This window comes from Bos javanicus, chromosome 18 (genome assembly GCF_032452875.1).
Source record: "Bos javanicus breed banteng chromosome 18, ARS-OSU_banteng_1.0, whole genome shotgun sequence".
Classification (NCBI taxonomy): domain Eukaryota; kingdom Metazoa; phylum Chordata; class Mammalia; order Artiodactyla; family Bovidae; genus Bos; species Bos javanicus.
This window is the reverse complement of record NC_083885.1, coordinates 46,680,507-46,704,201: the sequence shown is the minus strand read 5'-3', so window position 1 is coordinate 46,704,201 and position 23,695 is coordinate 46,680,507. Positions and strand designations below refer to the sequence as shown.

At 50.0% G+C, this 23,695-nt stretch overlaps 1 protein-coding gene and 1 non-coding gene across 2 annotated transcripts; both read left to right on the top strand.

Moving 5' to 3' along the window:
- The first annotated feature begins 29 nt into the window (after nucleotides 1-29).
- NPHS1 (NPHS1 adhesion molecule, nephrin) lies at nucleotides 30-22,837 on the top strand. Its single transcript, XM_061388075.1, has 29 exons — nucleotides 30-3,748; nucleotides 3,856-4,071; nucleotides 4,148-4,270; nucleotides 4,440-4,568; nucleotides 5,066-5,147; nucleotides 5,528-5,631; nucleotides 5,808-5,935; nucleotides 6,023-6,194; nucleotides 6,382-6,539; nucleotides 6,788-6,932; nucleotides 7,033-7,157; nucleotides 8,679-8,865; nucleotides 9,063-9,192; nucleotides 9,344-9,516; nucleotides 9,967-10,107; nucleotides 10,205-10,345; nucleotides 10,837-10,958; nucleotides 11,929-12,100; nucleotides 12,196-12,352; nucleotides 12,448-12,599; nucleotides 14,108-14,219; nucleotides 14,303-14,484; nucleotides 16,241-16,297; nucleotides 18,521-18,640; nucleotides 18,779-18,803; nucleotides 18,912-18,987; nucleotides 19,144-19,237; nucleotides 19,341-19,456; nucleotides 22,212-22,837. The coding sequence occupies exons 1-29, from the start codon at nucleotides 3,691-3,693 to the stop codon at nucleotides 22,341-22,343; spliced, it is 3,729 nt and encodes a 1,242-aa protein (XP_061244059.1). The 5' UTR covers nucleotides 30-3,690; the 3' UTR covers nucleotides 22,344-22,837.
- Nucleotides 21,771-21,873, top strand: LOC133231226 (U6 spliceosomal RNA). Its single transcript, XR_009731101.1, has one exon. It is a non-coding gene; the product is annotated as a U6 spliceosomal RNA (small nuclear RNA).
- Nucleotides 22,838-23,695: the final 858 nt, after the last annotated feature.

Here is a 23,695-nt window from a genome sequence, read left to right as displayed (position 1 = left end):
GTTTGGACACCTGCATCTTGCCGGGGTTGGGGGATGGCTGGGGGTGAGGAGGAGGGAGGGGAGGGAGTGGAAGAAACTTGCTCAACCCGGGTACTGGAGGGACCGCGCTGAGTGGAAACGCAGCTATAAATGGGAACCCTTGGGGACTCGCTAGTTTCCGCGCCCTGGGGAGGCGGGGCCCGGGGCTCCTCTGGGCCTGTGGGTCAAGAAGAGGGCACCATGTTTGCCTGGGGGGCTGCTGGGACCCCCGAGAAGAGAGGGTTCAATTCTCCCCACCTCAAAAGGCCTTCAATGCCTGCCTTTTTACCGCTGCAAATCACAGCTCGTCCTAAGATCCAGGAATCCAGGCCCCCAACCCCCGCCCCTCCTTTCCCAGGACCCTGCAGTTCTGGACCACCCCCTCGCCCCACTCAGCAGTGGTTGCCGGGCGACGGCTGGGAGGCGGCGGTGCCCGGGCTGAGTCAGGCAGGGAGGCTGGGAACCGCGCAGCTTGTCCTGACGGCTGCATGTCGCCCAGCTGGGGCGTTCCCACGCTGCAGGCCGGCGGTGCGCTGCGCAGCTGGCGGGGCAGGTGGGTGGAACCCGAAGCCGACAGAAGGGGAACTAGGGGCCTGGGACTCTGGGTATGACATTCTTAAACCTGTAGGGATTGGGGATCTACACTCCGTTGTTCTGAGCTCAGATTCTTGTGTCTCTAAATAGCAGGGACATGGACACCACCCCCACTCAGGATGCTAAGACTAGGGATTCAGACCTCTCATGAGCGAGAAGTTAATGGCCTGAACCCCGAGTTTCTGAGGCGTTGGGGACTCAACTAGGGCCCCTGCCTGAAGCAGAGTGCAGTGGGAAAGGATGACCTGAGGTCAGAAAATCTGCTCTTAAGTCTTAGAGTCAGTGGATTTAACCACCAATCTCTCTCCCACCCCCTCACAGGCCCAGAAGGATTTGAAAATCAGCCGACAGTGAACATCTGCCCTAAGTCCTGTGTGTGTGTGTGTGTGTGTGTGTGTGTGTGTGTGTGTGTATGGGGTTAGGGGGGAAGGACTGCAGGCCTGAACCCCCAGGTCCTTGGGAAGGAGTGACCTGGACTCTGGAGTCTGAGTGGCTTCTGTTTTGGGGATTCAGCCCTTGGATTTTGAAATAGGCTGGGCTTGTGGCCAGGGCTCCTGAGTCATGGGGGTGGAAGTCAGGTAGAAAGGCTGTTTTTCCAGGCACCTGACATCACTTCCCCCTCCTGGCTCTCTGGGGGCCACAGGCATGGAAAGATGGAGAGTTTGAGGTCCCAGGAGCATCTAGAGAAGGAAAATATCCAAGGTGGAGGGTGGAAGGTTCGTGCTAATTAAAGGTCCCAGCAATGGACAGCCCTATGCCCGGGCCCTGAGGGACACCATCTGGTGACAGAACCTCCAGCTGTGCACCCAGCCCATTCCCCAGGAGGCATGAGGCCAGTTGGGAGAGGAAACGTGGGAGGAGGGCAAGGAGTTAATAATGGGAGGGAAGAAGACAGACTAGACTAGAGTCAAGGATGGAGCTGTGGGGGCTCAGCCTAGATGCCTCATCTTGTGTAGGGAGAAGGACCAGATGGGGGTCATGGAGGGGAGAGAGAGAGAAAGCGAGCAGTTCCAATTCCTGCAGGAGATCAGCAGGCAGAAGAAGCTTATCCCGTGTGGGTGTATAGGCGCACACTGGGGTGGGGAGGGCAGGCCAACCAGCATATGGTTATAAAATTCAAATATGTGACAGGAAGACTCAAAGACAGAGAAACGAATAAAAGAAAGAGGCGTAGTCCAAGGCTGACTGAGAACAAATATTTATTGAGCTCCTGGTGTGTGTAAGAGACAGAGCGTCGGGTGGGAAAGAGGTAGAGATGAGAACAGAAAGAGAAAAACAATGGGACTTCCCTGGTGGTCCAGCGACTAAGACTCTTTGCTCCCAATGCAGGGGCCTGGGTTTGATTCCTGGTCAGGGAACTAGAGCTTATATGCCACAACTAAAGATCCTGTACACCACAGCTAAGACCCAGTACAGCCAAATAAATTAATATTTAAGAGTAAAACAGAGACGTGTACAGGCACAGACAGTGACGGAGTTAAAGGCTGACTGAGAGGTAACCACCTAACGGAGAGAGATGGGGAGAAAGACACCGGGTCAGAGAGAGACAGTCTCAAAGTGGTGGAGAAAAGAAAATAAATCAAGATGAACTGAGGGAGGGAGAGAGACAGAGACATCCAGAAGGAAAGAAGAGACAGAAAGAGACCGAGGGAAGCTACGTGAACTAGAACTCACAAGACCCGTGCCAAAGCGTTTGCACATTGGGCTCAGTGCTGGTGGCCTCGGACCCTACCTTTCATTCCCACCCACTCTGATTGCCCAGCACGTTTACACCTGAGACATTTACAAACACACACAAACACTGCACAAGTTTTCACAGATCACAGTTCACTATCAACTTCCCCAGGCATGTTCACTTATGTGCATTTCACATGTGTGTGCACAGCTAAATGCACTCTCCCAGTCTCTCACACATACTTGCACACTCCTCAGCAGAGATTCATAATCTCATCGAGAGGGAGGTGTCTACTCAAGGAAGGAAGAGGGGCTTCCCCGGTGACTCAGTGGTAAAGAATCCACCTGCCGATGCAGGAGACACAGCTTTGATCCCTGATCCGGGAATATCCCACATACTTCGGAGCAACTAAGCCTCTGCACCACAACTACTGAGCCTGTGCTCTAGAGCCCGGGAGAGGCGACTACCGAGCCCGCATGCCACAACTACTGAAGCCCGAATGCCCTAGTGCCTGTGCCCCGCAACACGAGAAGCCACCATAATGAGAAGCCTGTGCACCATGACTACAGAGTAACCCCCACTGTCTGCAACTAGACTAAAACTGTCCAGTAACGAAGACCCAGCACAGCCAAAAAATATACAAATAAAATTATTTTTTTAAAGTTTTTAATAAAAAAAAAGTAAGGAAGGGACTTGAAGGTCAGGTACCAGGGTAGGAAAAGTGGGGGAGTCTTACCCCCAGGCTAGGCCCAGCTCTCTGCTCCCCATGCTGTGTTGGGACCTCCTGGGACTGACCTGCTCCCATTTACCCCTGGGCAAGACAGGCCCCTGGGGTCATGGGGGCTAGGGAGGGACCGAGGGATGTGCCTGGCATGTGCTGACAGGGGATTTCTTGCTCCAGCTGTGCTGGGAGGAGCCCTCCGGCAGAGGCCTGAAGCTGGAGACTCAAGAGGGTGCCTGGGGGAGGTGAGGATGAGCAGTGTGAGGACGAGATCGACTGAGAACAGGCCCAGTTCTGCCACTGACTGCATCTTCGCTCTCCTGGGCTCACGGGGCCTGCCGGGTTCAGCGGTGGGTCCTCCCTGAGGGGCTGTGAGTGGAGACCAGGGGTGGGAGCGGCATGAGAGAAAAAAGAGCAACAGAGACTGACTTTGGGAAAGGAGATAGAGACTGAGAGAGAGAAAGAGAACCTTAGAGCAGGAAGGAGCATGAGATAGAATACAGGAGGGACAGCAGAAATAGAGAAAGGGCAGGAAGAGAGAAATAGAGAAAGAAAGAAGGAGACAGAAAAAGAGAAACAAAGAGAAAAGTAAGGGGCAGACATAAAGAGGGACCCAGAGAAAGGCAGGCAGACACAGGAGGTGGGCGTGGATACGGCAGACACCAAAGACAGAGGACCTGGGATGGCCCTGAGCACCCACTTCAAGGCTGCACTACTGCTCCTGGGGCTTCTGATGACAGGTGAGTGGGAGCCTGGGCTGTGACCAGAGCCAGGTGGCCCTCATTCCCGTGGCCCCTTCTCCAGACAGACTCTCTGCCCTCTCCTACTGACACCTCTGTGTCCCCAGGCCTGACCCAGGTGCCAATCCTGGCCTCAGCCCCCCGAGGCTTCTGGGCTCTGCCCGAAAACTTGACAGTGGTGGAGGGGGCTGTTGCTGAACTGCGGTGCGGGGTCCGCACCCCTGGCAGCGCGGTGCAATGGGCCAAAGACGGGCTGCTCCTCGGCCCCGATCCTAGGATCCCCAGCTTCCCGCGGTATCGCCTGGAGGGAGACCCTGCTAAAGGTAAGGGGCCAGACCCTGAGATCCTGAGCCACCAGCCAAGGCTGACCTCGGCCCTGACCTTGGGTCCTACCTGCAGGTGAATTCCACCTGCATATTGAAGCGTGTGACCTCAGCGATGATGCAGAGTATGAGTGCCAGGTCGGCCGCTCAGAGACAGGCCCTGAGCTCGTGTCTCCCAGAGTGATCCTCTCCATCCTGGGTATGAATGAGAGACCCCCCAGGACCCATGAGTCTGGACTTCCGCCCTCACCATCTCCAGAGTTGGGGAGTCCAAGCCTCCAGCCCCGCCCCCGCTTCCTCAGACTCAAAGCCCAAACCCTTATATCCCTCTGGGCAGTTCCAGCTCACCCCAGACCGTTTCTCACCAGTGCCCCCCAAGGTGCTTCAGCTGACCCCTGAAGCAGGGAGCACAGTCACATGGGTAGCTGGGCAGGAGTACACGGTCAGCTGTGTGTCTGGGGACGCCAAGCCAGCACCTGACATCACCTTTCTCTTGAGTGAGTGTGGGTGAACTGGTGGGGGCAGTGTGAAGCCCCTGGAGTGGGGAGGGGGTGTATCTGTGATCAGGGCCCTCCTGAGATGGGATGAAAGAGCAGGCATGGGGAGATGCTGAGGGTGGTGTGGGCCCCAGTGAGTGGGAGAGGACATCCAGGGAAAGGACTGAGGATTTTCATAATTGCTGGACCAGGACTCAGGGAAGAGGCTGAGGCTCCGAACAGAGATATGTGTGTCTTTTTGGTGCAGACACGAGAAGCTAGGGGTGGGTGATACAACCTGGCAAGGAGGGGAGGGGACAGGAGAGGCCCAGGACCCAGTCCTGGGGCCTCCGGGATTCAAGGAAGCCAGAATGTGCAGAGAGAATGAAGCTGGTGTTTCGCCTCCAGAACCAGGAGGGAGGGGGCTGTATGTTCATCCTGAAGGCTTTCAGGCCAGGCCTCCAGGATCTACCCTGGGGGAAACCTGCCACTCGTCTAGCCTTCTTGTTAACCCCAAGGTGGACAAACAATTTCCGGTATCTCTGCTAATGTGAATGAGGGGTCCCAGCAGAAACTCTTCACCACGGAGGCCACAGCCAGGTATGGAAACTGGGATGCCCCCGCTCAGCCTGATCCTCCAAGTTTCTCCATGAAAACCCCATATCCTAGGGACTCATGCATGGGAACTTGGGTCAGGTAGGTACATCTGGGACCCAATTCCCCACCTGGATGCTCTAAAACTTCTTTGTAGGAACCCTAGTTCCAGAGTATCAAGTACAAAGGTTTTGGCCAGGTGTGGGCCTCTGGGACCTCCATTCTCACTGCTGACCCTCAGCTCTCTTCCACGGAGCTCTAGATCCTAAAGGAAATCACCATAGAGACTTAAACTAGGTGTAGGGACCTGGGATCCCCACCTCTCTACCTTGACTACCCAAATTTCAGATGATAACTGACTTAAGAACCCCAATTTCCCACCCTAGGGTGACACCCCAGAGCTCGGATAATGGGCAGTTACTGGTCTGTGAAGGATCCAGCCCAGCTTTGGATACCCCTATCAAGGCTTCATTCACCATGAATGTTCTGTGTAAGTGGAGAACTGAGTCAGCTGTTGGGGAACAGGAAATGGGGGGCCCGGGGAGCACAGGGATTATGGAAGGCTCAGGTTCTCAAGGGGGAAACATGGGGGTTCAGCAGCAGGTTGTGGGACTTGAAAAGAATGGATGGACTCCCCAGGCCCACTGAGTGACAGTTGCTCCCCAGTCCCCCCAGGGCCGCCCGTCATAGAATGGCCAGGCCTGGATGAGGGGCAGGTGCGGGCAGGGCAGAGCCTGGAGCTGTTGTGCACGGCCCGAGGGGGGAATCCGCTAGCCACACTGCAGTGGCTGAAGGTGAGGGCAGAGGCGGCATGGAGGTGGGGGGAAGGGTGGGGGCCAGGTGCTGGCTCCGAGCTGGCCCAGGCCTGTCCGTGTCTCCAGAATGGCCAGCCCGTGTCCACAGCATGGGGCACAGAACATGCTCAGGCGGTGGCGCGCAGCCTCTTAGTGATGATCGTGAGGCCGGAAGACCATGGGGCGAGGCTCAGCTGCGAGGCCTACAACAGTGTATCTTCAGGGATCCAGGAACGTGGGGTCACGCTGCAGGTCACCTGTGAGTCCTGGTGCCAGCTGCCCATCTGTTGTCAGTCTATGCCCCAGGGAACCATCTGTTTGTGCCCCCAAACCATGCCGGTCGGATGCCAAAGACCTCATCATCTGTCCCCAGTCTCCTGTCTGTCTGGGCTGATCTGTGAGCTTTCCAGCCCAGCTTAGTGTCTCTCCTCCGTTCATCCCTGCAGTCCCCCCCAGCGCCATTACTATCTTGGGATCTGCGTCCCAGTCTGAGAACAAGAACGTGACACTCTCCTGCATCACCAAGTCCAGTCGCCCACGGGTCCTCCTGCGATGGTGGCTGGGCTGGCGGCAACTGCAGCCCAGCGAGGAGACGGTCATGGACGTGAGGCGGGGGTCAGGCTCCTGGGTCCAAGGGTGGAGGGAGCTGAGGGCACATCTCCTGGATCCGGGAGAGGAGGGGTCTGGAATCTGGGAAGCCTTGATCCCTGGGGAGCCTGGACTGGCGTCCAGGGCCCCCTGGGTCTAACAAATGAGTCAGTGGAGATGATTCATGGGTCCCTGTTGTGACCTGGGCTGGTATCATGGATGGGGGTTCCCTAGTCCCCAAATCTGAAGCCCGATCCCTACCAGGGCCTGCATGGTGGCCACATCTCCATGTCTAACCTGACATTCCTGGCGCGACGGGAGGACAACGGTCTGACCCTCACGTGTGAGGCCTTTAGCGAGGCTTTCACCAAAGAAACCTTCAAGAAGTCGCTTACCCTAAATGTGAAATGTGAGCCTCCACCCTTGCCCGGGGGTACCCCAATCCTTCAAGACCCTCAACCTCAGGCCCCAGCCCAGAGAGAAGTCACTCTACCTAGCTTTCCCCACAGATCCTGCCCAGAAGCTGTGGATTGAAGGCCCTCCAGAGGGGCAGCGCCTCCGGGCTGGGAACCGGGTGAGGCTGGTGTGTTTGGCCATTGGAGGCAACCCAGACCCTTCCCTCACCTGGTACAAGGTTGGTGCCCAGCAAGAAGGGTTGTGGGGTGGCCAGGAACATGGGGAAAGATGAAGCTCTTTCTCTCCTCCAGAGTCTAGGGCAACCTGAGTTTCTTGAAAAATACCGGAGATTTTGAGTTTCAGCAGGGAACTGAAAAGACAAACGCCGTGAGAATTAAATCCAATCTTAGGAAAACTGAGGAAATTCTGGGAAAATAGTAAGAATTCTAGAATTAAAGAATTCTGGATCAGGAATGGGAATTCTAGAGAAAAGGGAATAAATTTCATTACAACTAAAGGAGATTCTGATGAAACCTTGGAATACAGGTAAAATGGCTAGAATTTTAGGGAAAGAGTAAGAATTCCAGAAACAAAGACAAAGGTGGATAAGGGGGAAAGACTAGTAATTCTATAGAACATTTGAAAAATCACTAATTTTAATATTAAGTCGAATTCTTGGGATTGGGAGTAAGAAAATGAAATTTCATTAAAATTTAAGAATTCTGACTAAATTCTTGGAGAATCTTGGGAAACTAGGAATCTAGTGGAAATTCTGGGGGAAAGACTAGGAATTCTAGGAATTAAATTAAATTTCATTTTGTTGTTGTTCAGTTGCTCAGCTGTGTCCGACTCTTTGCAACTCCACGGACGGCAGCACACCAGGCTTCCCTGTCCTTCATTATCTCCCAGAGTTTGCAAAAACTCATGTCCATTGAATCGGTGATGCTGTCCAACCACCTCATCCTTTGTCACCCCCTTCTCCTCCTGCCCTAATCTTTCCCATTATCAGGGTCTTTTCCAATGAGCTGGCTGTTTGCATCAGGTGGCCAAAATATGGAGCTTCAGCATCAGTCCTTCCACTGAACATTCAAGGTTGATTTCCTTTAGGATTGACTGGTTTGATCTCTGTCCAAGGGACTCTCGTTTAATTGGATGGGGAAATGCCAAGAATTAGGGCAACACAAAGGATTCAAGTAAAGGACTAGGATAATAAGAAGCCATTAGTGGATTCAGAAATCTGTGACCAGGGAATGAAATTAAAGGAAAGATCAAACGAAATCTTTGAGGAAGCTTTGGATTTTAAGAAAAAGAGTTAAGGAGAGGCAAAAATGAAGAAATTCTGGGAAAGGTTTGGGAATTCCAAGGGAGTTTCCCGGTGTAGGAGGTTTGGTAAATATAGCTGGAATGAATTTCGAGGAGTGGGGCTGAGGGTCGGCCGAGGGCACCGACAGTTGCAGGCCTCCAGAGAGCAGAGGAGCGGGGCGGGAGTGGGGGGTGAAGCGTGGGACTGGAGGCAGGTTCAGACTGCAAAATCTCGGGGCTCCAGGGACCCAGTAGACGGGAGAGATGCCGGGTGGGGTCTGCTCAATTCTAGTCCCCATTCCTCTGCCTTAGCCGATGCTCACCGAAGGGGGCGCCTTTTCCTCACCACACAACGGCTTTATTTATCTGGGCTGGAGGCAGCCCACCTAATGGGGACGTCTCGGGAGGCGGGGATGGCAGGGCTCCCCTTGGTCCCTCAGTCAGTCTCGGCCCTTAGGACTCGCGCACCGTGACCGAACCGCGGCCGCCCCAGGAACCACGGCGGGTGCAGCTGGGAAGTGTGGAGAAGTCGGGGAGCATCTTCTCCCGAGAGCTGGTGCTGATCACGGGTCCGTCGGACAACCAGGCCAAGTTCACGTGCAAAGCCGGCCAGCTCAGCGCGTCCACGCAGCTCGTGGTGCAGTGTGAGGGGGCGCACTGCGGGGCTGGGAGGGCTGCTGCGGCGGGGAACTGAGAGGGAGCCTTGGCTGGTGGGGTGGGGGAGTGGAGGCGGCTGGGGGAGGGGTGGATGCTGAAGAGCCCAGGACGCACTCGCGGCTGGGCGGGGCCTGAGTCTCTCCTCTTCACCTCTGAGCCTCGCTCCTCCCACCTGTTCCCGAAGTCCCCCCGACAAATGTGACGATCCTGGCCAACGCGTCGACGCTACGCCCCGGGGATGCCTTAAACTTGACGTGCGTCAGCGTTAGCAGCAACCCTCCAGTCAACTTGTCGTGGGACAAGGAGGGGGAGAGGTAAGTGTGCGACAACCCCCGTCCCTCCCCGGTTCTGATCACATTCCTTTACAGTCAGAAACCTGCCCCCGCCCGACTTGCCGTCCTGCCTGGTACCCGGCACCCAGTACCCAGACTCTAGCTCTGGTCCCGCTCCCGGCCCGGTCTGCAGGCTGGAAGGTGTGGCCGCCCAGCCCCGCCGGGCTCCATTCAAAGGTTCCGCCGCCGCTAGGAGCGTCCTTCTGAGACTCTCATCCCGTGACCACGGCCACCGCGTGACCTGTAGCGCCCACAGCACCGAGCTGCGGGAAACCGTGAGCGCCTTCTACCGCCTCAACGTGCTGTGTACGTGCGCAGGCCTGGCATCCCTCTTGATACCTATCTGACCCTATACTACAATACTTGGGTTACAATATACAATTCAATATAGTACAATACTTGGATACTGTCTTTGACTTTCATTCTTAACTTCAGAAACTTTCCTGCTCTTTATCCTGACACTCGACCTGCACCGATTCCTATCCTGCCCATCCCCCATCTTCCTTTTTTGTCCTGTATCCTAACCCCTGACCTTGACCCGTATCCCGAACCCTGTTTCCATCCTTCAGTCTGACTCTGGTCTCTCTGAACCTAACCCCCCATCTCAGCTCTGAACTTAATTGCTCCCTTGTCCACAAGCTTAAAATCTCGGCGAGACCTCGACTTTAACCCTTTATACCTGCACCTGATCTCAAATCCATCCCCGGGCCCGAACCTTAACAATCTTGACTCCCCGCGGGGCCTCCTCGTTCGCAGACCCTCCAGAGTTCCTGGGGGAGCAGGTGCTTGTGGTGACCGCGGTGGAGCAGGGCGAGGCACTGCTGCCCGTCTCCGTGTCTGCCAACCCCGCCCCGGAGGCCTTCAACTGGACCTTCCGCGGCTACCGACTCAGCCCAGGTGCACGGAGGGGGCATGGAGAGGGGCGCAGGTCTCCAGGACTCCCGGACGGGGTTGAGGGCGGATTTAGCAAGCTCCTCACCTTTACTTCCCACAGCTGGCGGCCCTCGGCATCGTATCCTGTCTGGTGGAGCGCTGCAGCTATGGAATGTGACCCGCGCTGACGATGGCCTTTACCAGTTGCACTGTCAGAACTCGGAGGGCACGGCGGAAGCTCTCGTGAGACTGGATGTACAATGTGAGACCCCTCATCACCGTAGGAAACTAAGGAGCTCTTGGAGCCCCGCCCATCACGGAAGCCCCGCCCACCCAGGGAGTCTTGCCCGCTGTGGAGTTTCCTCTTTATGGAAACTCCGCCCACCCAAGGGATATACCCATCCTGGAAACCTCCCCATTCTGGGAGACCCTACTGTGACGGAGCCACGCCCACTTTGGGAAACGTGCCCATTAGAGAGACCCTTTGTAGAATCTCTGCCCATCTACTCCGGTCAGGAAGCCAAGCCAATCCACGCAATTCTGGAAGTCCATCGGACCTACTCTTGTCACTACAGTAGCATAGTAGACGGTGGGGACAACCTCACTAACACGGAGAACTTTATTCTAAAGGCAGACTTGATCACACTCGTAACTTTCCTGGGCACCTCTAAGACACCCCTCCCACCTTGGAGCCCTCTTCCACCATGGCCTGTCTGGGCCCAAATGCCTTCCCCAAGCTCCTGCCTTCCCTAGATGCTCCCACCATCCGAGCTCTCCAAGACCCCACTGAGGTGAATGTTGGGGATTCTGTGGACATAGTCTGCACTGTGGATGCCAATCCCATCCTTCCTGAGATGTTCAACTGGGAGAGGCTGGTGAGGATCTAACCTTTGGTAAATAGAGGTGTGGGCTGGGAGATGTGATTTCTTGACTGTAAGCTCCTCGAGAGGAGGGGCTTTATGACCCTATATAACTGTAGTTGTCAGGACATGCTCGAAGAACTAACTGTTGAATGGTAGATGGATAAGTGCATAAGTGAATAGATAATCAGGTGGGTGGGGGGTACATGGTTGGATATATGGATGGATACGTGGTGGGTGGATGAGTTAGTAGATAGATGAATGAGTGGATGGAAGAACAGATAGACAAATAAGCAAGTGAGTGAGTGGATAAATGGATCAATAAATTAGGCAATTAGATGATTGAATGAGAGAAATGAGAAGATTGATTAGACTAGAGAGTAGATGGATGGGTAGATACACCATCGGTGGAAAAGATGTCTATGGAAGGAAAATGGATAAATGGATGGATAGATGGGTGGGTGCACAGGCCAATGGAGAGATGGATAAATAGGCAGCTAGATAAATTGATGAACAGATGCATGGATGTATTGATGTGCATGTGTTTGAGTGAATAGATGGAGTGGATAAGTAGATAGAAGGGTGAATGGATGGGTAGAAGGAACCAAATGGTTAGATGAATGATGGGTGAATGGATGAATGAATGGAAGGGAAGATTGATGGATGTATGGATAAATGAATGAATTGACATATAGGTGGATGGTTAAATACATTGATGGATGGGTGAATAGAAGGTTCCAAGCAAGAATGGTTGAGTAAATGGATGGATGAGTAGTTGACTGGATTGGTGGCTGAACGGATGGATCCATGCATGAATGGTTGGATAAATAAATGAATGATTGGGTGGAATGACAGGGAAATTTTTTTCTTTGCTAGGAAGAGTGATTGTGGCTGGGAGATAGAGGCTGCAGATGGGGACTCAGTTTGAGGGCTAATGGAGCTGGGGCTGGACCTGGGGACAATCTCCCAAGTCTTGGACCTCTAGGGAGAAGAAGGGGAGGACCAGAATCTGGATGACATGGAGAAGATGTCAAAGGGATCCACAGGGCGTCTTCGTATTCACCATGCCAAGCTGACCCAGGCTGGTGCTTACCAATGCATTGTGGACAATGGGGTGGCACCTCCAGCCCGAGGGCTGGTCCGTCTTGTTGTCAGATGTGAGTAACAACCAAAGCCCTAACTTCAAGGCCTGCCACTAAATTCACATATCATGTCCTTCCATACACCTCATGTTGAGCTCCAACCCCTCCAGTTGCCCCCCATGTGGAGCATCCCGCTCCCCTAACGAAAGTGGCTGCAGCTGGGGACAGCACTAGTTCTGCCACCCTTCACTGTCGTGCCCGAGGCGTCCCCAACATCGTCTTCACTTGGACCAAAAACGGGGTCCCTCTGGATCTCCAGGATCCAAGGTGAGTCCAGGCCGAACCAGGTAGCACTCCAGCCCTAACTTCGATCCCCCAGCCCCAGTCACCCTCCCTGAGTCCCTGCTGCATCTCCGCTCCAGGTACACAGAGCACACATACCACCAGGGTGGCGTCCACAGTAGCCTTCTGACCATTGCCAACGTGTCTGCAGCCCAGGACTATGCCCTCTTCACATGCATAGCCACCAACCCCCTCGGCTCGGACCACACCAACATTCAACTCGTCAGCATCAGTATGGTGGGAGAGGGCTGGGAGGCTGCTGGGAGGGTAATCCCCTAAGTCAATCCCCCGGTCTCTGGTTGGTCCCAGAATGACAGTGTTCCTGAAACCTGAGAAGTGTTTATGAATGAGGATGGAGTTTTTGCCTGCTCCAAAAGTCCCATTAGAGACTGGATTTTTTTACGGAAACTGACAACAAAGGAAAAAATGGAAGGGGTTTCTTATTGCCCCAAGCCTGGTGGCTCAGTGGAAAGAACCCACCTGCCAGTGCAGGAGACACAGGTTCGATCCCTGTTCTGGGAAGATCCCCTGGAGAAGGAAATGACAACCCACTCCAGTTTTCTTGCCTGGAGAACCCCATGGACAGAAGAGCCTGTCATGCTACAGTCCACGGGGTCACAAAGAGTCATGACTGAGTGACTGAATGCAATGCAACTGAAAAGTAGATTTTCAGGAGTCGCTGGATCTAGGTTCAGCTGTCATCAAGAACTCTCCATCTCTCTGGACTACTTTTCTCTGTGTTGGCTATCTTGTAAGGCTTCCTAACAGTGGCATGAAAGTACTACAATTAAGATCCACTGGCTCCCCTTGACTCCCAGCCCATTCCTGACCAATCAGGTGGTGAAAGGAAGACAACCTGATTGTTGTTCTTGTTGGCCAGACCCAGTCATGTGTCCATCCTACAAGGAGGGGAGTCACTTCCATCAGATGCACGTGGCCTGAGAATGTGGGCGAGTGACTCTCCAATGGGTATTCAGTGTTCTGTAACCAGAAGAAATGAGGGGAATGGATATGAGATAGACACAAAAGTCCACTACAAGAAACGTGTCATACAGTCAATCTTCATCATTGGCAGAGTCTGTATTTACAGTTTTGCCTACTTGTTAGAACTTATTCATAAATCCCAAATCAATACTCATTCTGCTTTCCCAGACATTCAGGGGACTGTAAAGAGGGGATGAAAAATTTGAGTCACGCAATGAGTACACTCTCAGCAGAGGTGGAACAAGACGACACTCTGCCTTCTTACAGCTCTCGCTTTTTGCACCTTTGTGCTTTTTGTTAATCGTTTTGCTACATAAAATGGCCCTCAAGCACAGCACTAAAGTGCTGTCTGGTGTTCCTAAGCTCAGGAAGGCTGAGATGCGCCATTTGGAGAAAATACGTGTGTTTGGTAAGCTTTGAACAGGTTTGAGTTCCAGCAATTCATTCAATGTTAATGAATCAACAGGTATATTAAATAAGATATCTTTAAGCAGAAACATGCATAATACAATATCATGCATTAATTGGTTGATGAAAATGTTGTGACTGGAGGCTCGTGGGAGTCTAAGCCTGCATTTCCCTTGGAAGCAATGGCTTGGTATTTGCTAATTGAATGTTCCCATTGACTTTAGAGAACATAACCACCATGAATAATGAGACTCAACTACATATTTTAAATCATTCTTAGCAAGAATCTGGAAGGAATCTTCCAGAATCCTTCTGAATCCTCTATGTCCCCCATCCCTCACCTCAAAGGCCGCCCTGATCCGCCATTGGGACTGAAGGCTGTGAGCATGACCCCATATTCAGTGGGCCTGGAGTGGAAGCCTGGCTTTGATGGGGGCTTGCCACAGAGGTTCCAAATCAGGTAGGTCTCTATCATGAAAGGAAAGGGTTGTAGCCAATAGGGCTGCGGTACCTTCCTGATTGACTGCCCTCCCTTTTATGCAGGTATGAGGCTCTGGAGACTCCAGGGTTCCTCTACATGGATGTCCTACCACCCCAGGCCACCACCTTCACACTGACCGGGCTGCAGCCTTCTACACGATACAGGGTCTGGTTGCTGGCCAGCAATGCCCTGGGTGACAGCGGACTAGCTGACAAAGCGTCCCAGATCTCGATCACCACCCCAGGTGGGAAGGGACATTCTTGCACAATTTGCAGAATTACTCAGAGGACTTATAGGGTGGAGTCGATACTATTATTCCCTTTTTGCTGCTGGAGAAACTGAGGTCCAGAGAGGTTAATCAACTTGTCAAAACTCACACAGGTAGAAGGAGCTACAGATGAAATTTAAACTCAGGCAGATGAACTCCAGAGACTAGTTTTTGCCACTAGACTATACTGTCTGAATGTGATTAGTGACACAAGGGAAATTCAAAGAGAATTTGAATTGAATGAAAATGAAAACAAATTAAAATTGTGAGGGGCAGCTAAAGCAGTGCTTAGCAAGAAATTTATAGCATTAAGTTCTCAGATTTTTTTAAGTCTTCAAATTGACTAAGTTTCCATCCTAAAAAGACTAGGAAAAGAAGGGCAAATTAAACCCAAAGTAGACAAGAGGAAGGAAATAATAAAGAACAGAAATTAATGAATTAGGAAATTGAAAAACAATAAAAGAAAATAATGAAATCAAAAGCTGATTCTTTGAAAAGAGCAATGTTTATAGAGCTAATCAAGATGAAAAAAGAAAGAAGACACCACTCTTAACCAATATAAGGGATGAAAAAGGGAACATTACTACTGATCCTACAGACATTAAGGGGAAATTAGGAGGTATTACAAACAACTTTATGTCAATAAATTCAGCAACTTTGATGACACAGATTAATTCCTTGAATACGAACGAGAACATGTGGACTCTGGTAGACTACTACAGCGCAGTGGCCAATCACACAGAGCCTGGTTCCAACAAACCTGGTTTCAAGTCCCAGGCCTGCAACTTCCTAGGTGTGAGACCTTAGGCAAGTACTGAAGACTCAGTATAACCTTTGAGCCTCAGTCTGTAAAGATAAAGTGTGTCTCCAGTCTCTGTACCTCAGTTTCTGAAAGTAAGGTCTATCTTAGACAACTGTAAGAAATATATAAATTAATATATCTAAAGCTCTTAGAACAGGGCCCTGTACAAAGCTAGCGCTATGTAGATGCTAATTTAAAGAAATGCCCCCACTCACTTTTTGTTTACTTTGCCCCATGAAAGTTCCCTTTTTCTATCTTTTCCTTTCTGATCAGTTTAGTTCAGTCGCTTAGTCGTGTCCAACTCTTTGCAACCCCATGGACTGCAGCACACCAGGCATCCCTGTCCATCACCAACTCCTGGAGCTTGCTCAAACTCATGTCCATCGAGTCAGTGATGCCATCCAACCATCTCAACCTCTGTTGTCCCCTTTTCCTCCTGCTTTTTTCCCCCTTTTCCTTTCTGATAGGGCAGACTTTTTCCTCATGGAAGTAAGGACTCTTTCCCATCCCTACAATGTTGCCTCCTCTTTCCCTGTTCCAGTTTTCCCTTTAAGCACTAAAGCATAAAGTAGTACTATATTCACCTCCCTTGCTCTAAAACTTATACCTATATTAAGGCATCCAGAGAACCCTGAATTTTTAAAAATTAATCCCCCAAATTGACAATTAAGGTTAAAGGAGCCTTCTACACCATAAAGCACTCATCAACAATATATTATTTTATTATTAGCATTAGGTTTAGAATGGCTATTAATAGTATCATCATTATCATCAGCAATTTCCAGTTCTCTTTGAAATATTCCTAAAGTCAGAAATTAATTCCTATAAGTCTCAAAACTGGGTTGCAAAGCTTAATAGGAGACATAGAAATATTTAAGGTTTATCTCAGTTTGTTGATGTTAATTTTCATTCTCTATCTCCACCTCCCAGGTCTAGACCAACCTTCTCGAGAACCCGACTACCAGCTACCCACAGAGCAGCCTGCAGGTAAGTCTTCAATCCCCAAATAGCCCTCTGCCTCTTGAAAACAACTTTCTGGTCTCTAATCCCACCCCCTCTGCCTTATGACTATCATCCCTTAAGACTTAAGTCAGACCCACAGGCCCTCACTCATATCCTTAGCTCTTCCTCTTACTTGAGTGTGATAAATTTTCTTTTTTCCTAATTTACCTGCATGTGATAAAATTTCTCTCTTCCCTGTGCAGAGCCTGTGTCAGTTGGCTTTTGCTGCATAACGAACTATCCCAAACATGGGCACTTATAGCAACAAACATGATTTCTCATGATTCTGTGAGTGGCTGAACAGTTGTGCTCTGGGTTATGGTCAGCTGGCAGCTCTGCTGGGACCTGTTGATCTAGGATAGCCTCTCCTCACTCGTCTGGCAATCTGACTTGTAATTGGGACATTGGAGATCACCAGGTCACAAGTGTCTCCTTGGCTCGTTCACATGGAGGTGGTCACTAGAGTCCTAAAAGCAACGAGAGCGCAAGTTCCAATTTACAGGCACTTTTCAAGCTTCGGATTATTTTTTATTTTAATTGTTAAATATTAATTATTTAAAAAATTTTGGGCCAGGACGTGAGGCATGTGAGATCTTAGCTCCTCAGTCAGGGATTGAACCCACATCCTCTGCATTTCAAGTGTGGAGTCTTAACCACTGGACCATGAGGGATTTCCCTTTGAGCTTCTCATTGTATCTTACTGGCTGAAGCAAGTGGCATGGCTCAACTCAGAGTTAGTGTAGGGGGAAGTCTTAAGAGTATGCATGTTAGTTGCTCAGTTATGTCCAACTATTTGTGACCCCCATGGACAGTACATCGTCAGGCTCCTTTGTCCATGGGATTCTCCAGGCAAGAATATTGGGGTAGGTAACCATTGCCTTCTCCAGGGGATCTTCCTCACCCAGAGATTGAACCCAGGTCTCTTTTTTTGCAGGCAGATTCTTTATCACCTGACCCACCAGGAAAGCTCTCAGACTATGCATATAGTGAGACAATCATGACCATTTTGCAAATAATCAGTCCCCTTTAGAGTCTGAGAAGGTTGTAAATGACAGAAATTCAGTTGTTGTTGACAATACAAAGAATGGCTTGGCTCATGAAATTGAAACTCCAATTGTGGCTGGATTCAGGTACTCAAAATGTTCACCAAGAATCAGTTTCCCACTCTCTCAACTTTGCCTTCAACTCTGATGACTTCTTTCTCAGATTTTTCTCTTAAGAAGGCAGAGAAGTCCTCCCACACCTTCAACTTTTATTTCACTTCTTAGCAACTAGCCGAAGCGTGTCCTAGGTGTTCTGCCAAAAATCTACCTTGGGTCAGATGCCAGTCTCTGAACTGATCACTGTGGGAATGGGGATGGGAACTCTTAACGGCCAAGTCAGGCCATGTGTCTTCCATGGAGTCCTATGGAGCCAACCAGACTGAGAGCAGGGAGTAATTACTGGCAAAGGAAAATGAGTCCTGTTAGCAGGAGGTGGGGAAATGGGTGCTGAGCAGATGGCTGCTGAGAGGGACTCAGTCTTATCCTCGGGGATATAGCAGAGGATTCTGATGTTGTCTGAGATGGAAGTTTGTGCAAAGAGGAAGTCATTTGAGATGAAGTTTGAAAGAATAGAAGCTTGCTTGAGATGAAAGGACATTTAAAGACAGACACTCTACTATTTAAAGGCTTAGATGTGTGGGTTTGCCTCAATGATTCTGGAAACAGTCAGCGGTTAGTTTTGTGCGGCTGGAGGGTCAATAATTGGTGGGCAAGAGTGAAGATGTGGGAAGAGGCCCGATCATAGAAGATCTTGAATGCCCAGCTAAGGACCTGAAGTTCCTCCTTGAGTCCATACATGGGGCTTGGACAAAGGTAGCATTAGCAGTAGCACTGCTAATGCCTTGATTTGAGAAAGGAGCCACCTGCTCTCGGGTGGCAAGAGGAGTGAACATGGGGTCTTCATGGTGGCCCAGTGGTTAAGACTGTGCTTCCAATGCAAGGGGTGTGGGTTCAATCCCTGGTCAGGGAACTATGATCCCACATTCCCTGTGGTGCAGCCAAGACATTTTTAAAAACAGGAGTGGACATAGAAACCCCTGCCCATCTGCTTCCCTGACCTAGGAGGAGGGCTTTGCTTGGTCAGGGACAGGCTTTTTCAGAGAACCTCAATTGAAGTCTGAAACCAATTGTTTGGGCTCATCGAGGGGTGACTTCCACCCCACAGGACCCTCGGAGATGCCCTTGCTGCCTGTGCTGCTTGCTGTTGGAGGTCTTTTGCTGCTTTCGAATGCCTCCTGTGTTGGGGGATTCCTCTGGCAGCGGAGACTGAAGCGTCTTGCTGAGGGTGAGAAGAGACCCTTCTCCTGCTGGGACAGAGTCCAAGGGTGATGGGAACTCTGGGTTTGCTGCATACTGAAGGTCTCCCAGGGCCAAGTGGGCTCAAGGGGTGTATCTCTGACCCCTTTTCCCCTACTTCCCTCAGGCATTTCCGAGAAGACAGAGACAGGGTAAGTGGGGATATCTGTCTGTAAGGAAGACTCTGGGGAGGAGATTTGAGGGTGACAGCTGTCAAAGGGTCAGTGCCCAACTGCCTCCCCATGCCTCCATCCTGGAAGGTCGGAGGAAGACCGAGTCAGGAATGAATATGAGGAGAGCCAGTGGACTGGAGATCGGGACACTCGAAGCTCCACGGTAAGTGGGGGTGGTCCTGACACCCCACTGACAGGGAATTGACTGTGACTAAAATCCCACCATTAGCTTTAGGTTAATCATTGTCCTTTCCAGGAATGATGGAGTCAGAGGATGGAAAACACTTATTTTTTTTATTGGTGGGGGGGTTGTGGACAGGTTAGCACAACAGATGTAGAGCCATATTACCACTCCATGAGGGACTTCAGCCCCCAGCTTCCCCCCACGATGGAGGAGGTGTCTTATCCCCTAGGTGAGTGGTGTGCACAGTGGAACATCCTCTCCCCACCTTTGATACTCCTGACATCTAGACCTAGCTGTCTGATCATCACTCCCCCTCCCCACTCCAATTCCAGGTCTCAGGGCTCTTGAGGAGGAGAATATGGCCTTTCCTGGGCACCTGTATGATGAGGTGGAAAGAGTGTATGCTCCATCTCGGGCCTGGGGACCCCTCTACGATGAAGTACAAATGGTGAGGAGATTTATATCCACAGAAATATTTCCTAGTTAGTGCCGGAGATCCCCCTCCTACTGCCTGTATTAGTTCAGGTAAGCTAGCTGCTGTAGCAAAGAAGCCTGGCCATAATCCAGTGGCCTAAACAAGACAGCCTATTTCTTTCTCGAGTAGCAGTCAGAGGGGAGTGGCTGTGCTGCACATGGTTATTCTGCAACCCATGCTCTTTCCATTGTGTTCCTCTGCCATCCCCTAGTGAGTTGAACAAGTTTACATGGATGGGCCAGTTCACTGGGGGTTTCAGCTTGTGGGAAAGGGAAAAAGAGAGCATGATAGAGGCACGACCCTGACTTATGGTCCAGGCCCAGAAATGTACACACTGCTCTTATTCCACTGGTGAGAATATGGACATGGCCACACCTTAACTGCAAAGGAGGCTGAGAAATGCAGTCTACTTGGCAGCTCTGTGCCCTACTAGGATTCTGTTACTGTGGAAGAAGGAAGGTGTGTATTTGGTTGGATAACTAGCCATCTCCACTATACTGGTTACAGCAGAGAGATAGAAATACTTTTTGGACCCACTCAATGGAAAAGTCAAGAGACAGAATTGTCTTCAGGCCTACCCAGAATTTTCTCTCTAAAGACAATCCCTAGCAAATCCAGGTTTCTATCCTATTAGATTATAAACCTTGAGAGAAAGAGAATGCCTCTTATCCAATCGCTCCAAAGCCCCAACTCGGACTCTTAGTGGTTTAGCTGGGTTCCCATAGTTGTTGCTGAATGTTGCTGGTTCACTGAGGCAGGAGATAGAATATATACTAGTTGGACAAATCTGGGGCAGTGTCCACACATGGCATCTGGGATTAGAGGCCAGCCCCACTCAATCCACTGAACTGAGAGTGGGAGAGAGATGCAGAACCCAGAGGGAAGTGAAGATGGTGGTTGGGCAGGCACAAACCACAAACAAGCACCTTGACCACCAACTAAGCCCCACCTACTGGCTCACAGAAAGAGATGGGGCAGAACCCCTGACTTTCTGTGTGGCCTTGACTAATGCTCTGGCACCTGTGGGCCAAAGACTTCCCTCTGTAACTTTGTTCCCAATGGGGCACCGGTCTCCCCACCACTGTGGAAAGAACGCGATGCTGTCCATGGTGCTGAACACACATGCCCTCTAAAAGCACAGATAGAGCCTGCACACTTTTCCTGTAAAGGGCTAGACAGTAAATATTTTGGGCTTTGCAGGATATAGTGTCTTCCTAAAAACTACTCAACTCTGCCATAAAAATAGCCATAGAGAATACATAAATAATTATGACTAACTTCCAATAAAACTTTTATTTTTGGACACTGAAACTTGAACTTCATATAGTTCTCACATGTCACGAGTATCACTGTTTTTTAACAAATATTTCTCAGCAATTAAAAAATATAAAAAATATTCTTGGGCAATACAAAAACATGCAACGAGCCATATTTGGCTGCTTGCTCTAAAGTTTGCTGATCAAAAACAACCATTTTCTCCCAAAATCTAAGGCAAAGCACATCCTCGGTAAGGACCACCCTGCTGCTGCTGCTGCTGCTTGCTGCATTGCTTCAGTCGTGTCCGACTCTGTGCGACCCCAGAGACGGCAGCCCACCAGGCTCTGCCGTCCCTGGGATTCTCCAGGCAAAAGTACTGGAGTGGGGTGCCATTGCCTTCTCCAACGACCAGTGCGCAAGAACACTGGAGTGGGTTGTCATTTCCTTCTCCAATGCATGAAAGTGAAAAGGGAAAGTGAAGTCGCTCAGTCGTCTCCGACTCTAGCGATCCCATGGACTGCAGCCTACCAGGTTCCTCTGTCCATGGGATTTTCCAGACAAAAGTACTGGAGTGGGGTGCCATTGCCTTCTCCAACGACCACCCTATATGGCCTTTAATCTCTTCTATTTTGATGAGGTAGTGTTTTGGACATTCATAAAACCAACAGAATCAAGACTCACATGCCACAATTCCCTAACTGATGTTGTTGTTCTGTTGCTAAGTTGTGTCTGACTCTTTGAGACCCCATGGACTGCAGCACATTGGGCTTCCCTGTCCTTCACCATCTCCCAGAGTTTGCTCAAACTCATGTCCATTGAGTTGATGATGCCATTCAACCATCTCATCCTCTCTGTCTTCTCCTCTTGCTTTCAATATTTCCCAGCATCAGGGTCTTTTCCAATGAGTTGGCTCTTCACATCAGGTGGCCAGTGTATTGGAGCTTCAGCCCCAGCATCAGTCCTTCCAGTGAATATTTAGTGTTGATTTCCTTTAGGATGATATCGTGGGCTAATTAAAAGTTTCACATACCTGCTTCAGCAGCACGTATACTAAAACTGGAATGATATAGAGAAGATTAGCATGGCCCCTGTGTGAGGATGACATGCAAATTTGTGATGTGTTCCATATTCAAAAAGAAAAGTTTCACATGTATGACATTTAAATTGCTTTTTGACATGAAATTATGAGTTATCTTGGATTTGCTTTAAAAGAATTCCAGTTAGTGGCAGCAAGGGATGATAGAGATAAAGATAAATCAAGATTGACCAAAGGTTGAAATTAGGTGATAGGTTCACAGGGGTTTATTATAATCACTATCCTCTTTGTATATGTTGGAATTGCCTTTATAATTAGAAGTTAAAACATTTTTCTTTCCTGTGAAGTAGAGCAGGAAGGTGTATCCCCCAGAGCTGCAAACATGACTCACCCATAGCATCTCTCTATGGTTCTAACTCCACCTTTGCTTGTCAGGACTCCTGTGATTTCCGCTGGCCTGGAGACAGATATGAGGATGCAAGAGGAATTTATGATCAGGTGGCGGGAGATCTGGACCCTGTGGAACCCGATGCTATACCCTTTGAGCTGAGGGGACATCTGGTGTGAGAACCTCCTCAACACCCTTTTCCTACACCTGCAAGACACAACATGCCCACTGTCCTTTTTATTCTGAGCTAGGCTGAGCCTGTTAAGTGAGCTCCATTGGACACAAAGAGACGGGGCTTTTTCAGGAGGAGAAGTGGAGGGGTGTGTGTAAGTGACAGATGGTTCAAGCTGGTCCAAGTATCAACAAGGCTCCTCCGAGGCTTGGTTTTAGAGTTCTCTGTAGGGACACAGTGGATTGTAAAAGACATCTCAATAAAGAAAAGTGTCTTTATGCTTTTTAAAGTAAAAATTTTAGAAGTGGGGAAAAAACATACTAAAAACTCAGTTCGAGTTCAACTAAATCTGAAATAGCTAATAAGTGGAATTTATGAGCCATTGTTATATCCTACTTGTTTTATGCTTTTCCACAGTTATCTACAACACAATGTATAAACTATGACACATATGTATACATAAATAGACTCTATAGAAAATAAACAGACTTTATTGAAAAAGCTGTACTCAAAAGAATGAACACTGTACTGTAGAAATTCTAGAACCGGCAAAGCTAATCTACAGGGACAGAGCAATTAGTGGTTGCCTGGGGCCATGAGAAGGAACTGACTACAAAACATATGAGAAAACTTCTAAGAGGGTGATAATAATTTTCTATGTGATGACTGTGGTGGTCAAAACTCACTGAACTCTATGCTTAAGATGGGTGCATTTTATGGTACATAAATTTACCTAAACAAAAGTGACCTTAAAAACAGGCACCATAGGGTCTTTCCTGGTGGTTCAGTGGCTAAGACTCCGTGCTCCCAATGCAGGGGGCCTGGGTTCAATCCCTGGTCATGGAACAAGACTCCACAAGGCCACAGTTAAAGATCCCATATGCTGCAGTGAAGATCGAAAATTCTATGTCCCAGACCTGGTGCAGTCAATAAATAAATACTTTTTAAAAGGCACTATAATAAAGCCTTTTCATACTGTTCATACTGTTCATGGGGTTCTCAAGGCAGGAATACTGAAGTGGTTTACCATTCCCTTCTCCAGTGGACCAAATTTGTCAGAAGTCTCCACCATGACCCGTCTGTCTTGGGTGGCCCTACACGGCATGGCTCGTAGTTTCATTGAGTTAGACAAGGGTGTGGTCCCTGTGATTAGACTGGTCTGGTTAGTTTTCTGTGATTGTGGTTTTCAGTCTGCCCTCTGATGGAGAAGGATAAGAGGCTTGTGGAAGCTTTCTGATGGGAGAGACTGACTGAGGGGGAAACTGGGCCTTGTTCTGATGGGTGGGACTATGTTCAGTAAATCTTTAATCCAATTTTCTATTGATGGGTGGAGCTGTGTTCCCTCCCTGTTATTTACTT